The following is a 13,213-nucleotide window of genomic DNA, read 5'->3' as shown; positions in this document are numbered from 1 at the left end:
ACAATCAATCTTCATTTTAATAAAAGTTCAATTCTATTTACATTCTCTCTGTTTAAATATGGTACCAGAGCCATGAATTCGATCAGTTTTTCCTCTTTTCTTGGCAATTTTTCTGTTTCAACTACGAATTCAATCGATTCTTCAATTTCTTCTTTTCAAACTTTCAGTTCTTCAGTTTAGATCTCTTTTCTCTCTTGTTTTTTTTTTCAGATTCAGTTTTTCTGTTCTTCAAATTCAACTTTATTTCTTCTTTTAATTCAATAAAAAACTCTACAAATTCTTTTCATGGCAACTTCTTCATCTTCTTCTTCTCACTCCAATTTCTCTTCCACTAATCTTCCTGCACCTTCAACAGTCAATCAATATGTTTCTAATAAGCTGTCATCAACAAATTACTTATTTTGGAGATCACAGTTTATTCCTCTTCTTCGATCTTATGATGTTCTTGGCTTTGTTGATGGCTCTACCACTTGTCCTTCCAAGTTCATCAGATCACTTACTTCAGATGATCCTATACCTAATCCAGATTTTCTTTTGTGGCTTAAACAGGATCAAATGATCCTTAGTTGGCTTCTATCTTCTTTAACTGAAGAAACTCACAGTCAAGTGCTTGATTTGAATACTTCTCATGAAGTATGGATGGAACTCGAAAGATCTTACTCTTCTCATTCAAAAGCTAGAATTTCTAATCTCAAGAATGACTTGCAAAATCTAAAGAAAGGATCAGACTCGATTCAGGTATACTTCAATAAAGCTAAATCTATTGCTTTACAGTTAAAACAAGCTTCAAAAATTATTGATGATGATGATTTATGTGACATTATTCTTCGAGGTTTGTCTTTTGATTTTGGCTCTTTCAGAGCTGCTTTCTCCCTTAAAACTCAGTCTACAACTGTTAATGAATTACTAGGTCTTCTTCTTATTGAAGAAAATCGCCTCCAGCAAGAAAATTCATTCAATCTTGCTAATTCCTCCATTCATTTAACACAATCCTTCTCTCCTTCCTCAAATAGAGGTTATTCTCGTAGTCCTATGTCTTTTCACAGAGGCGGAGGGAGATTTGATCCAAGATATCATGGAAGATCATATTCAAGAGGTCGATCTTCTTCTTCATCTCATGTTCATTCTCCTGTTACTTGTCAAATTTGTGGGAAATCTGGTCATACTGCCTTCTATTGTTACAACAAGAACAATCAAGCTTTTTCACCTAAAATATCTTCATCTTCTATTCCAGAACATCATTCTTATATTACTGAGTTTGAAGACCCCTCTATTCCTCATCAATCTGAATCTCCCTATTTTCCTGTTCATTCTGATGGATACACATCTTCTTATCCCATTGATTCAGACTCTTTTCCTTATTATGAGTACTCATCTGATCAATTTTCTACCTCTGATTTGGAATCTTATTATCCTGAGGTTCACAACACCTATACCTCTTCTACTCCTTCCTTAGTTCCTTCTTCATCTCATCCATCACACAAACCACAATCCACTGTTTGGAATCCTGATACAGGTGCTACTCATCATGTTACCCCAGACTTATCCAACCTTCACATTCAATCAGACTTTAAAGGCAAGGGACAAGTCAAAATAGGTAATGGTTCAGGTTTATCTATCCTTCACTCTGGTTCTAGTCATGTTTCTTCTAACTCTCACTCTTTTCTTTTACATGATATACTCCATGTCCCCAATTTAACTAAGAATCTGATTTCTGTTCATAAATTTGCTAAGGATAATGATTGCTATTTTCAATTTTATCCTAACTTTTTTAACATAAAGGATCTTCACACTGATAAGGAGCTCCTGACTGGTCCTTGTGAAGATGGTCTTTACAACTTATCTTTTCTTCACAAGCATTCATCTCAGTCATCAAGTAAGCTTTCATCCTCTTCAGCATTTTCTTCAACTTTGGAACCAGATTGGCACTCTAGATTGGGCCACCCAGCTTTCAGAACCATGAAGCATATACTTCAAACAAATAAGCTTTCATTTGACTCTATTTTTCCTTTTGTATGTAATTCATGTCAAATGGCTAAGAGTCATTCTTTACCACATATTTCTAGCATCTCTACTGTATCTTCTCCATTGGAAATTATTCATTCAGATGTTTGGGGACCCTCTCCTTTTCCCTCTTTCAATGGATTCAAGTATTATGTCACATTTTTAGATACATATACTAGATATACTTGGATTTTTCCTATTGCTCAGAAATCAGATGTCTTTTCCACTTTTCTTCTTTTTAAATCTCATGTTGAGAATATATTCAATCTTAAGATCAAATATATTCAATCTGATTGGGGTGGGGAGTTCTGGAATGTTTCTAAATACTTAGAAGCTAATGGAATTGGTCATAGAATCAGCTGTCCTCATGAGCATGCTCAAAATGGCATGATTGAAAGAAAGCATAGGCATATTGTTGATACTGGTCTAGCTCTCCTTGCTCATGCTAAGCTACCCTTAACCTTCTGGGATTTTGCTTTTGATACAGCTGTTTATCTTATTAATAGACTCCCTACTTCTGTTCTTCATGGGATATCCCCTTTAGAAGCTCTCTGTCATGTCAAACCCAACTATGAGTTTCTTAAGGTTTTTGGTTGTGGCTGCTACCCCTGTTTAAGACCTTATAATAAACATAAGTTTCAATTCAGGTCTTCTCTTCACATATTTCTTGGGTATAGTCCTAGACACAAAGGATACAAGTGTTTCAATCCCCTCACAAATAAAATTGTGATCTCCACCAATGTGGTTTTTGATGAGCTTTCTTTTCCTTATTCTACATTCTCTTCTTCCTCCTCTGAAAGAATGTCTTCTTCTTCTTTTCCTCTTGTTCCTCCTCCATCTTTATCTTCTTCTTCTGTCCCCTCTACTTCTGTTCCTTCTCCTCCTTCTCTTCCTTCTTCTACTCCTTCCACTTCTGATATTCCTTCTTCTTCTCTTCCTTCTTCTACTCCTTCTACTTCTGATATTCCTTCTCTTCCTGTTCCATCTTTAGTTCCTTCTCTCCCTGTTCCTTCTTCTATTCCTTCCTCCACTCTTCATCCTATGGTTACTAGAACAAGGGATGGTACTAGAAAACCAAAACTCTATTCTACTACACTTGAAGACAATTCCTCAGATTGTTTTACTCCTACTTCCTATGCTCAGGCTTCAAAACTTCCTCAATGGAGAGAAGCCATGTCAGAAGAGATCAATGCTTTAATTCATAATGGTACATGGGTTCTCACTCCTGCAACTTCTGATATGAACATAATTAGTTGCAAATAGGTTTTTAGAATTAAGAAGCATGCTGATGGTAGTATCTCTAGGTATAAGGCACGCTTGGTTGCTAGAGGTTTCAATCAAATTGAGGGCATAGATTATGAGGAAACCTTTAGCCCAGTTATCAAACCAGTCTCTATTCGAATTATACTTTCTTTGGCTGTATCTAAGAGCTGGTCTATCAGACAGCTTGATGTTAAGAATGCCTTCTTGAATGGGTTTCTTAAAGAAGAAGTTTATATGTGTCAACCTCCTGGGTTTGTGGATATGGATCAACCTAATCATGTCTGTAAACTACAAAGGTCTCTTTATGGACTCAAGCAAGCACCTAGGGCTTGGTTTGAGAGACTCAGTCAGTATCTTATTGCTCAACAATTTACTACTTCAAAGACTGATACTTCTCTCTTTTTTAAGTTTTCCTCAGGTTCTATTATCTACATCCTCATCTATGTGGATGATATTATTATTACTGGAGATGATCCAGCCTTAGTACAAGCTACAATTGACAATTTGGCTCATGAGTTTGCTATAACAGATCTTGGTACTTTGAGCTTCTTTTTGGGTATTGAGGTTATTCCAACATCTTCTGGTCTAGCACTTTCACAAAAGCAATATATCAAGAATTTGCTTCTTAAAACAAAGATGTCTGAGGCTAAGGATGTCTCTACTCCAATGGCTACCTCTTTGGTTCTCAAAAGAGATATTGGTGAACCTCTTTGTGCTGCTGATTGTACTCTCTATAGAAGCACAGTTGGAGCATTGCAATATGTTACTATTACCAGACCAGACATTGCCTTTTCTGTTAACAAAGTTTGTCAATTCCTTAAGTTACCAACTCAAGATCACTGGTGTGCTGTCAAGAGGATTTTGAGATATCTCAAACAAACTATTGACTACCCATTTCTAATCACCAGATCTTCTATCTCTCTTACTGGTTTCTCTGATCATCAGCATCCTTCTCTTCAAGCATTTTGTGATGCAGATTGGGCAGGATGTCCAGATGATTGTAAGTCTACTGGGGGATTGTTAATTTTCATGGGTGCTAATCTTGTTGCTTGGTGTTCAAAGAAACAAAGCACGGTCGCCAGGTCCAGCACAGAAGCTGAATATAAAGCTATTGCAGATGCAACTTCTGAGCTCATTTGGATTCAATCTTTGTTCAAAGAACTTCACATTAATGAAACTCAATGTCCTGTTCTTTGGTGTGATAATTTGGGTGCTACTTACTTAACTGCAAATCCCATTTTTCATAATCGCATGAAACATGTGGAGATTGCTTATCATTTTGTTCGAGATTTGGTTAAAAAGAAGCAGCTTCAAGTTCGACACATATCTACTCAAGATCAGTTGGCTGATATCCTTACTAAGCCTCTGTCCTCCTCTAGGTTTGCTCTCCTTCGATCCAAGCTTAACATTGCTTCTCCCATGTTAAGCTTGCAGGGGGATGTTAAGGATATTAGCTATTCTAATAAAGAGAGTTAGCTTAAACAAGAGTTAGCTTAAATAAATAAGATTGGTTATAGGTAGTTAGATAGTTAGTTAGAATCTGTTTGTTAGTTACACTTCTAACAGACTCTTTCTCTCTCTATAACCGACTATCTCTCTCTCTCTCTAGATGTCTATTTATATTGAACTCATTGTATGAAATCACAATCAATCTTCATTTTAATAAAAGTTCAATTCTATTTACATTCTCTCTGTTTCAATACAAGACATTAATACATCATCAAGATATGATAAATATGATAACTGCCTAAGTTAAACTAATAACTAAAGGTGTCTAGTCAACACTTGGTTGCCTAAGTGATTAACAGATACTCTAAAGGTCCCTGGAGGTCCCAAGTTCGATCCCCTGAGAAGATGGAATTTCTGGATTATTGAACTCGGGATTATTAGGCCATAACTAATGTAGATGACCTTTAGGCCATAGTTAGTTGGGCTTTAGGCCATAGTTTAATTGGGTTTTAAGCCATAAATAATGTAATGACTATCGTACATCGAATTCAAATTCCAAAAAAAAATAATTAAAGGTGCTAAAGCCCAAAAATATAGAGCTTTAAGTCCGACAAACTTATTATTATTTACACCTTTAATAACTCAAGTTCAATAACCATGGATTCCACCTCCCTTCAGAATCGAACCTCGAACCTCCATGGTTTTGGAGTTTATGTCTAAACAATAATAATCATGATGATCATGACCACGACAGATGCACCTATAGATGTGATTTCTCCGTCATCTTTACCACTATTGTCTGTACCACCACTATCACCAACTATCACAGCTGGATTCAAAATTTGCAAAGTGGTTGTTTGGGTCAATAAGTTATTCATAATAACCAAAAGAACAAGTATTTTTTTTCTATATTAGAACTTGTCAAAAAATTATGGGTAACGATACATAGAGTTCAAAATAATTTAAGTAATTAGCAATAAGGTCATTTTTTTTTCCAGTCCCAAAATACCTTTACCCATATCAACTTACATTCTCTCTCAAAAAAACAAAGAAATTTCTAAAGTTTTTTTCCTTCTTCTTTGTATCTTTTTCATGTTCTTCCTCGATTCCCCTTCTTCTTGTATGATCATCCACATGAAATCTTATTCTTCAAATCTTATTCTTCTTCTGATTACGAACTTAGTAACTTTCTTCAAGGGAAAATGGTTGATTAGGTAATAAATTATTCACAATAACTAAAAAAACAGATATCTTTCTCTATTAATCAAAATGTGCCAAAATATTACAAGTAATGAGACATAGAGTTCAAAATAATATGGGTATTTATCAATCAGGTCATTTTCTATTTCTTTTCTTCCCTAAATACTCTTTCCTACTCTAAGTCAGTTTCTCTCTCTTAAAAACCTGAGAAATTTTTAGGGTTTCTTTTGTTCTTCTTCTTGTCGAATCTCCTTCATCTCGGTTCTTCTTCTTCATAGATTACATTAAAAATAATCATTCAAAACTTAATATAGATTAACATCTTCGAAATCAACATCTTCTTCTTGAAATTGCCTTCATTCCTCCGGTGAAGTTGTTCGAATGAAGATCAAGGTCTTCGAGGTTTGCTAAGCTCTTGAAGTCGTTCGGGATAGCTGAACGAAAAAGTTTTTAGGTAAATTTAAGTAATTGAGAGTAATGATTTGGCATATCCACTTTGGTAGTTCTCAGCTTAATCAATTACTGGATAAATCCAGTCTTGTCAACCTAGTAGATGGTGGTAGCTAGGGCTGGGAAAACGGTCCGGGAACCCGGGGTCCGGCCCGTTCGGCCCGGACCGTTTTGACCCGCAGTCTGTGTCCTACCCGAGCCGGGCATACCCGGCCCGATGGCTCGGGCTTATTGGGCCGGGACTCGGACAGGGACTCAATTCCGAGTCCCGGCCCGATAAACCCGCCCGACACCCGAGCCCGATATTGTCCGCCCGCTACCCGTCCGTGAGAACCTACCCGCTACCCGTCCGTGAGACCCGCCCGTCCTAAACCCGCGTAGTTTCTTAAGATCTAACGGCTGAAGTAAGGTGACATAAACCTCAGCCGTTAGATCTAAAGAAAATGACCCTTCCTCTCCTATAATAGGACTCAAACAGCTAACCTAACCCTAAACCTAATAATGCCTCTTTGCTCTCTCTCTATCTCTGCCTCTCTCCTCATCTCTCTCCTCATCTCTCTCTATCTCTGCCTCTCTCTATCTTTGCCTCTCTCTGCATCTCTCTCTATCTCTGCCTCTATCTCTCTAATAACCAGTAACCTCCAACCCTCCATTAAACTAAACACTCATCTCATCTATTAATCTATTAAACAGCTAACCTAACCCTTCTCTCTCTATTCAAGTATCGATTTATAATGCCTCTTTGCTCTCTCTCTATCTTAACAAAACTAAACACTAGTGCTTGCTTGACGACAATGATTAGTTAGTTTTTTATTTATATGAGATGGTTGTAAATTATTTAATGATGATGATATGAATTTTTATTTTTTAAGGATGTAATTTTGTTTTTTATTTTGATAGTAGTGTTGTAATCTCTTGCTTCACTGTAATCTTGTTTTATTTTTATGATTTATTTTTATGAAGATTTAGGATTTAATAAATCAGATATGTAATCAGGTAGGTGTGATAATCTAGGGTTTAATTTCTTTTTGAAGATTTGTTATTAGATTTGTTATTATGAAGATTTAGGGTTTAATCTATGGTTTAATAAATCAGATTTGTTTATTTTTTGTTAAGATGTAAATCAGAGGGTTTAATATATTTTTTGAATCTTTTGATAGTCTAATTTCCCTAAATTTGTAATTTAGGGTTTCACACTAATATATTCTAGGGTTTTATAAACATATATAAAATGGTATTTTAATTAATTAATTATTTTTTTATTACAAAATTGTGTTTTTTAAAAATATTTTTTAAGTCTCAAAACCCGAGCCCGTCCGGCCCGAGCCCGTTGGAACCCGCTCGGGCAGTCGGGCTCGGACGGGCTACGGGCACCAATATGGCGTGTTTGGTCCGGCCCGATCCGCCCGACTCCCTACTGCGGGCTCGGCTTATCCGAGCCCGATCCGCCCGAGTCCGGCTCATTCTTGCCCGAGCCCGTCCGAGCACGCCCGAATCCCACCCCTAGTCTCACCTCACAGTTTTATAAGGAAGAAGAAGAATTGGGAGAAGACTCAACAACTTTATATCTCTCTGAAGTCTGAAGTGTGAAGTTGGTGGTTTCTCTTTCTAAAGAAAAAGCTTTTTTTTTTCTTCTGACCCCAAGAAATTCGTTGTATAAAAGAAAAAAAAAACCTTCCTCGTAGTGCTGAGAGCCAGAATAAAAAAAAAATTAATTTTTTAGAGAGAAAAAAAATTTAAGTTTGAAAGTCGCCGGCCGGAAAATTGGTCGGTCGGCGACTTTCGTCGGAGAAGATGATGAGGTGGCAGAGAGAAGAGATGAGATGGAGGAGAGAGAAATGATGACTAGTCAACGGTGTTATAACAGAATCTGAAAAAAGGGGTCATCTAGGTATTTTTGATAAAGTAAGGGGGCAAGCAAGAAACTGGTCACAAAGTTGGAGGCTATTTGGGAAATAACCCTTTTTTAATATAATAAATTAAAAAAAATTTGAACCTAAAAACTAAAAATCTGGCCGAGTTTCTCTCCATCAACACAAAATTTCTCTCTCTCTCTCTTTCTCTCGGTAGTTTATCTCTCTACCTCTAGGTAATTCTGTTTCTCCATGTCTGGTTTATCCTCTTTCTCTCTTCTCCATGTAGTCCCCTAAATCCAATAACCTTACTGAATTGTAGAAGGACTGTACTATAATTTACAGAAATGTCAAGTTCCGGACTTAACCCAGATTAGATTACCTACTTATATGAGGGATGGAAAAGTTAAAATTGTAAATCTATTATATTAAAACAGCTCAGTCGGTTATTCAGGAGATAAGTCTGGTCGTCTAATTTTGTTGAGATCTTGATAGAGATCACATCTGATGGCTGGTATAAATCCCTTTTTTATGTAAATCAACTCAAAAGAGAAGGGTATTAGTGTCATTATACTTTTCTACCAAATCCAAATTAGTTATTTTAACTACTTTCCCACTTTCTTCTCATTCTACTTTTTCCACAGTTTCTCTAACAAATCTTCCCACAAATCTTTTCTATTAGCAATTCGGTTAGACTTCTATTTATCCAATATATTAAAATCCTATTCTCTCTCCATAAACAAACTCTATATTTCTTATTTCTCTCCCTCATCTCCAACTCTCTCTCTTCTCTGTTAATTTTGAAATGTAATTTATCTAGATTACTAAATTATTCAGATGTGGTTGATTTTTTTTATTATTATAAGAAGATAGAAGTCAGATCTGACTAAGTAAGCTAAGGAAGGAACTGAGATGCTAGCTGAAGAGGTTAAAGAAGGAGGTGCCTTTAGCTAAATAAGAAGAAGGTTGTTAGGGTAGTTAAGAATAACAGATTCATAACTAACTTAGAGAAGAATCTGTTATTCTCTCTCTCTCTCTCTCTAAAACCGTGATGGATTCTTTCTCTTCTCACTCTCTCTCTCTCTAATCTAGGGTTTGATCTCTTTAAATAGATAATTCCTCACTTTGTAATGAACTGATTCAATATTAATAAAGTTCTTCAAAGTATTCAAAGTTAATAAGAATTTCAATTTCTTTTATGATATCAGATTGCCATGGCGATGAATCGAGCTTCATCATCTTCATCATATTTTCCTCAAATTCACACAATTTCGAATATTGCTAATTTCGTTTCTGAGAAATTAGATGGTACTAATTACCTAGTTTGGAAGGATCAGGTTGAAACGATCCTTTATGGTGCAGATCTAATCGAGTTTGTTGATGGTTCGATTGAAGCTCCTCCGATGATGATAATGGTTGATGATAGAGAAGTATTAAATCCAGAATATCAACAATGGCGTAAACAGAACAGCTTTGTAAAATCTTGCTTGAAAGCTACACTTTCTCATGGAATCGAGTCAGATGTGCTAGGTTTGACAACAACTTCTCAAATCTGGTCGTATCCTGATCATACTTACACAGAAGAGTTAGAGGCTAAGAAAGATCTTCTTCAAGCACAATTTCAATCGATCAAGAAAGGCAAATCTTCAGTAAATGAGTATCTTAGGAAGATAAAGTCGTTGTCTGATGCTCTAACAGTTGTTCATGATAAGGTAACAGATCAAGAACTTTGCAGAATTACTTTACTTGGTCTAGGAAAGGAATATAATCAATTTGTTATCTCGATTATCAATAGAGAAAGTCGAATTTTTTTTTCTGAACTCAAATCAAAACTATTACACCATGAACAATGGTTGTTGAATGACACACAAGAAGAAAGTGAAAATGCTTTCTTTGTTAAAACACAGTATGAACACAGAAATCACAGTAATTACAGACAACAAAGACCTCAAAGTAGGTTTTATCAACATCATAGTAAGGCCACACAAGGTCAGATTCATGATCAGGCCAAATCAACAATCAACAAAGGAAAACCATTGAATGATAGACCTAAATTAGGTCCAAAGGCATAAAATTATGATTTTACAACAGTACCATGTGGCATTTGTAGAAGATGGGGTCATCTTGCTACACATTGTTACTTTAGATATGCACCACCAAAAGAAAATAAGAGTCTTTCTCAAAAGTTTGTTGTTTTACACATTGAGGAGGAAGGAGATGAAGATAATGAGGAAGTTGAAAATGATTTAACTGAGGATCTTGATGAGGATTTGATTATAGCTGAGTGTAATTTTGCTGCTTTTGGGGATTCTTCTACATTATCAGAAGAAGATGATGAGGAACCTGTATTAGATGAATGTAATTTGGCTGAAACAATTCCATGGTTAGATGACACAGGAGCTTCTAGTCATATGACAAACAACAAGTCATTGATTAAAGATACCAAAGGGTATTATGGAAAAGAAGGAGTAATGGTGGGAGATGGGAAATTTCTTAAAATTAAAGAAACAGGTAATGCCACTCTGAAAACTTCTTCCCATCAATTCAATCTTAAAAATGTTCTTCATGTTCCAAATATCTAAAGGAATTTGTTATCTATCTCCAAATTCACAAAGGAGAATCTATGTTCAGTGGAATTTCTTCCATGGGGATATAACATTAAGGATTTGTGGTCTGATAAGATATTGGCAGCATGACCAATGGTAAATGACCTATATCTTATTCAATTTTCAAACTGTGTTCATCCTATAGAAGCAAATGTGACAATTCAACAACATGAATCTTCACTTTAGCACTTGAGACTGGGTCATCCAGCCAAAGCAATTCTTCTTCAACTAAAGTCTGAAAAGAAGATAAAATTCAGCTCAAATTCATTTGAGCAAGTGTGTCATTCATGTCAACTTGGTAAAAGCAAGTGCCTTCCATTTCCTATTTCTTCATCAAAGACTACTTCTCCTCTTGAATTAGTTCACTGTGACATCTGGGGACCATCTCCTGTCACAACTGCCTCTGGAACAAGATACTACATCCTTTTCATTGATGATTACAGTCGTTTTTCATGGATATATCCTTTATCAGTGAGATTGGATAGCTTAAAATGCTTCCAACACTTCAAAAATTCAAATGAGAACTTACTCTCTCATAAGATTAAGAAGTTTCAAAGTGATGGAGCTCCTGAATTAGCTAAAGGGGAGTTTAAAAAGTTTCTTGATGAAAATGGGATTATCTTCAGATGCTCTTGTCCCTACACTCCACAGCAGAATGGCAAAGCTGAAAGGAAGAATAGACATGTCACTGAAATGGGTAATACTCTTCTTATTCAAGCTTCTTTACCTAAAATCTTTTAGTTTGATGCTTTTTCTACTGCAAGATACATTATAAATAGGCTTCCAACTCCTATTTTAGGTAACATATCACCTTTTGAATCCTTATTTCATAAAAGTCCTGACTACACTTCTATGAAAGTCTTTGGGTCATTGTGTTATCTATATCTAGGCCATTCTAGGACAGATAAACTAAGTCCTAAGTCAGTGAGATGCATCTTTCTAGGCTATAGTCCTATACATAAAGGATATACGTGCTATGTTATTGGCTCTTCCGAGCTCTATATCTCAAGAAATGTGGTTTTTGATGAAACCACCTTTCCCTTCAAAGCTATTAGTCCTGCACAGTCAACTTCACAGTATGCTACTCCTGACCATGAGGTATCACTTTCTCTTCCAGTATTTTCACATATAGAGTGACCTCATGAATTGTCCCAAAACACAACACATTCCTCTTCTAGTGCTGCTCCAATTCACTCCACCTCAGGAAATGTGCCTTGTACTTCTTCTAATCCACCTCCTACTCATCATATGACCACAAGATCAAAGAGTGGGATTCAAAAACCCAAGTATATACCTGATCATGTAGCACATTATACTATATGTCATCCTCTTCATTCTACCTTTATGTCTGTTCTAAACAAATTTCATGAACCAACTACATATAAGGAAGCTTCTAAGTCAGTAGAATGGTGTAATGCCATGAAAGATGAGTTTATGGCCTTGCAAAAGAATCAGACTTGCTCTTTGGTTCCTTTTGAGCCCTCTATGAATGTATTAGGCTGCAAATGGGTTTATAAGGTTAAACAGAAGTCTGATGGGAGCCTGGAAAGGTATAAAGATAGATTGGTAGCAAAGGGTTATCATCAACAGGATGGCATTGACTACAATGAAACCTTTAGTCCAATAGTCAAAAGCACAACAGTAAGGTTGATTTTAACCATTGCAGTTACTAAGCACTGGATTATTAAACAACTTGATGTTTCTAATGCTTTTCTTCATGGGGTTTTAAAAGGAAAAGGTATATATGGCACAACCTCAGAGATTTGTAGATCAAGATAAGAAATCTCATGTTTGTCTATTACACAAGTCCTTATATGGACTGAAACATGCACCAAGAGCCTGGTTTACAAGGTTTGCTATTTTTCTTCTCAAATATGGTTTCAGCAAAAGCTCCACAGATCACTCAATGTTCTTCTACTTCAAAGAGAGTGATACACTGATCTTTTTGTTATATGTGGACGGCATAATTCTTACAGGGTCTTCTGCATCATTGATAACTTCTCTGATTTGAACTCTAAGTTCTGAATTTGCCATTAAAGACTTGGGGTCTTTACATTATTTTTTGGGAATTGAGGTTACAAGAAATGGTCCAGGTTCTATCTTGTTAACTCAAAAGAAATACACTCTGCAAATTCTAGAGAAGGCTGGGATGATGGACTGAAAACCAAGTAGAACTCTTGTAACTTTATGGAGATGTTATGCCTGATACAACTCTTTATAGAAGTGTGGTGGGGGCTCTGCAACATCTCTCTCTCACCAGACCTGATATCTCCTTAGCAGTTAACTATACTGCTCAGTTTATGCAAGAACCAAGGTCATCTCATTATTCTATTGTGAAGAAGATTCTCAAATACTTAAAAGGTTCGATTGGGTCTGGGGTCACAATAA

The 13,213-nt window shown here is 36.1% G+C and overlaps 1 protein-coding gene across 1 annotated transcript; it reads left to right on the top strand.

Annotated features, from left to right (window-relative positions):
• The first annotated feature begins 555 nt into the window (after positions 1–555).
• On the top strand, positions 556–2,734 carry LOC147566820 (uncharacterized). Its single transcript, XM_086655664.1, has 2 exons — positions 556–2,557; positions 2,652–2,734. Exons 1-2 carry the CDS (start codon positions 556–558, stop codon positions 2,732–2,734), a joined length of 2,085 nt encoding a protein of 694 aa, XP_086511790.1.
• The last annotated feature ends 10,479 nt before the right edge of the window (positions 2,735–13,213 follow it).

The sequence above is a fragment of the Eschscholzia californica genome, unplaced genomic scaffold, assembly GCF_041429995.1.
Source record: "Eschscholzia californica isolate CP2 unplaced genomic scaffold, dmEscCali1.0.p SCAF_1, whole genome shotgun sequence".
NCBI lineage: Eukaryota > Viridiplantae > Streptophyta > Magnoliopsida > Ranunculales > Papaveraceae > Eschscholzia > Eschscholzia californica.
Note: the sequence above shows the minus strand (reverse complement) of the source record. Positions and strands in the feature narration are given on the sequence as shown.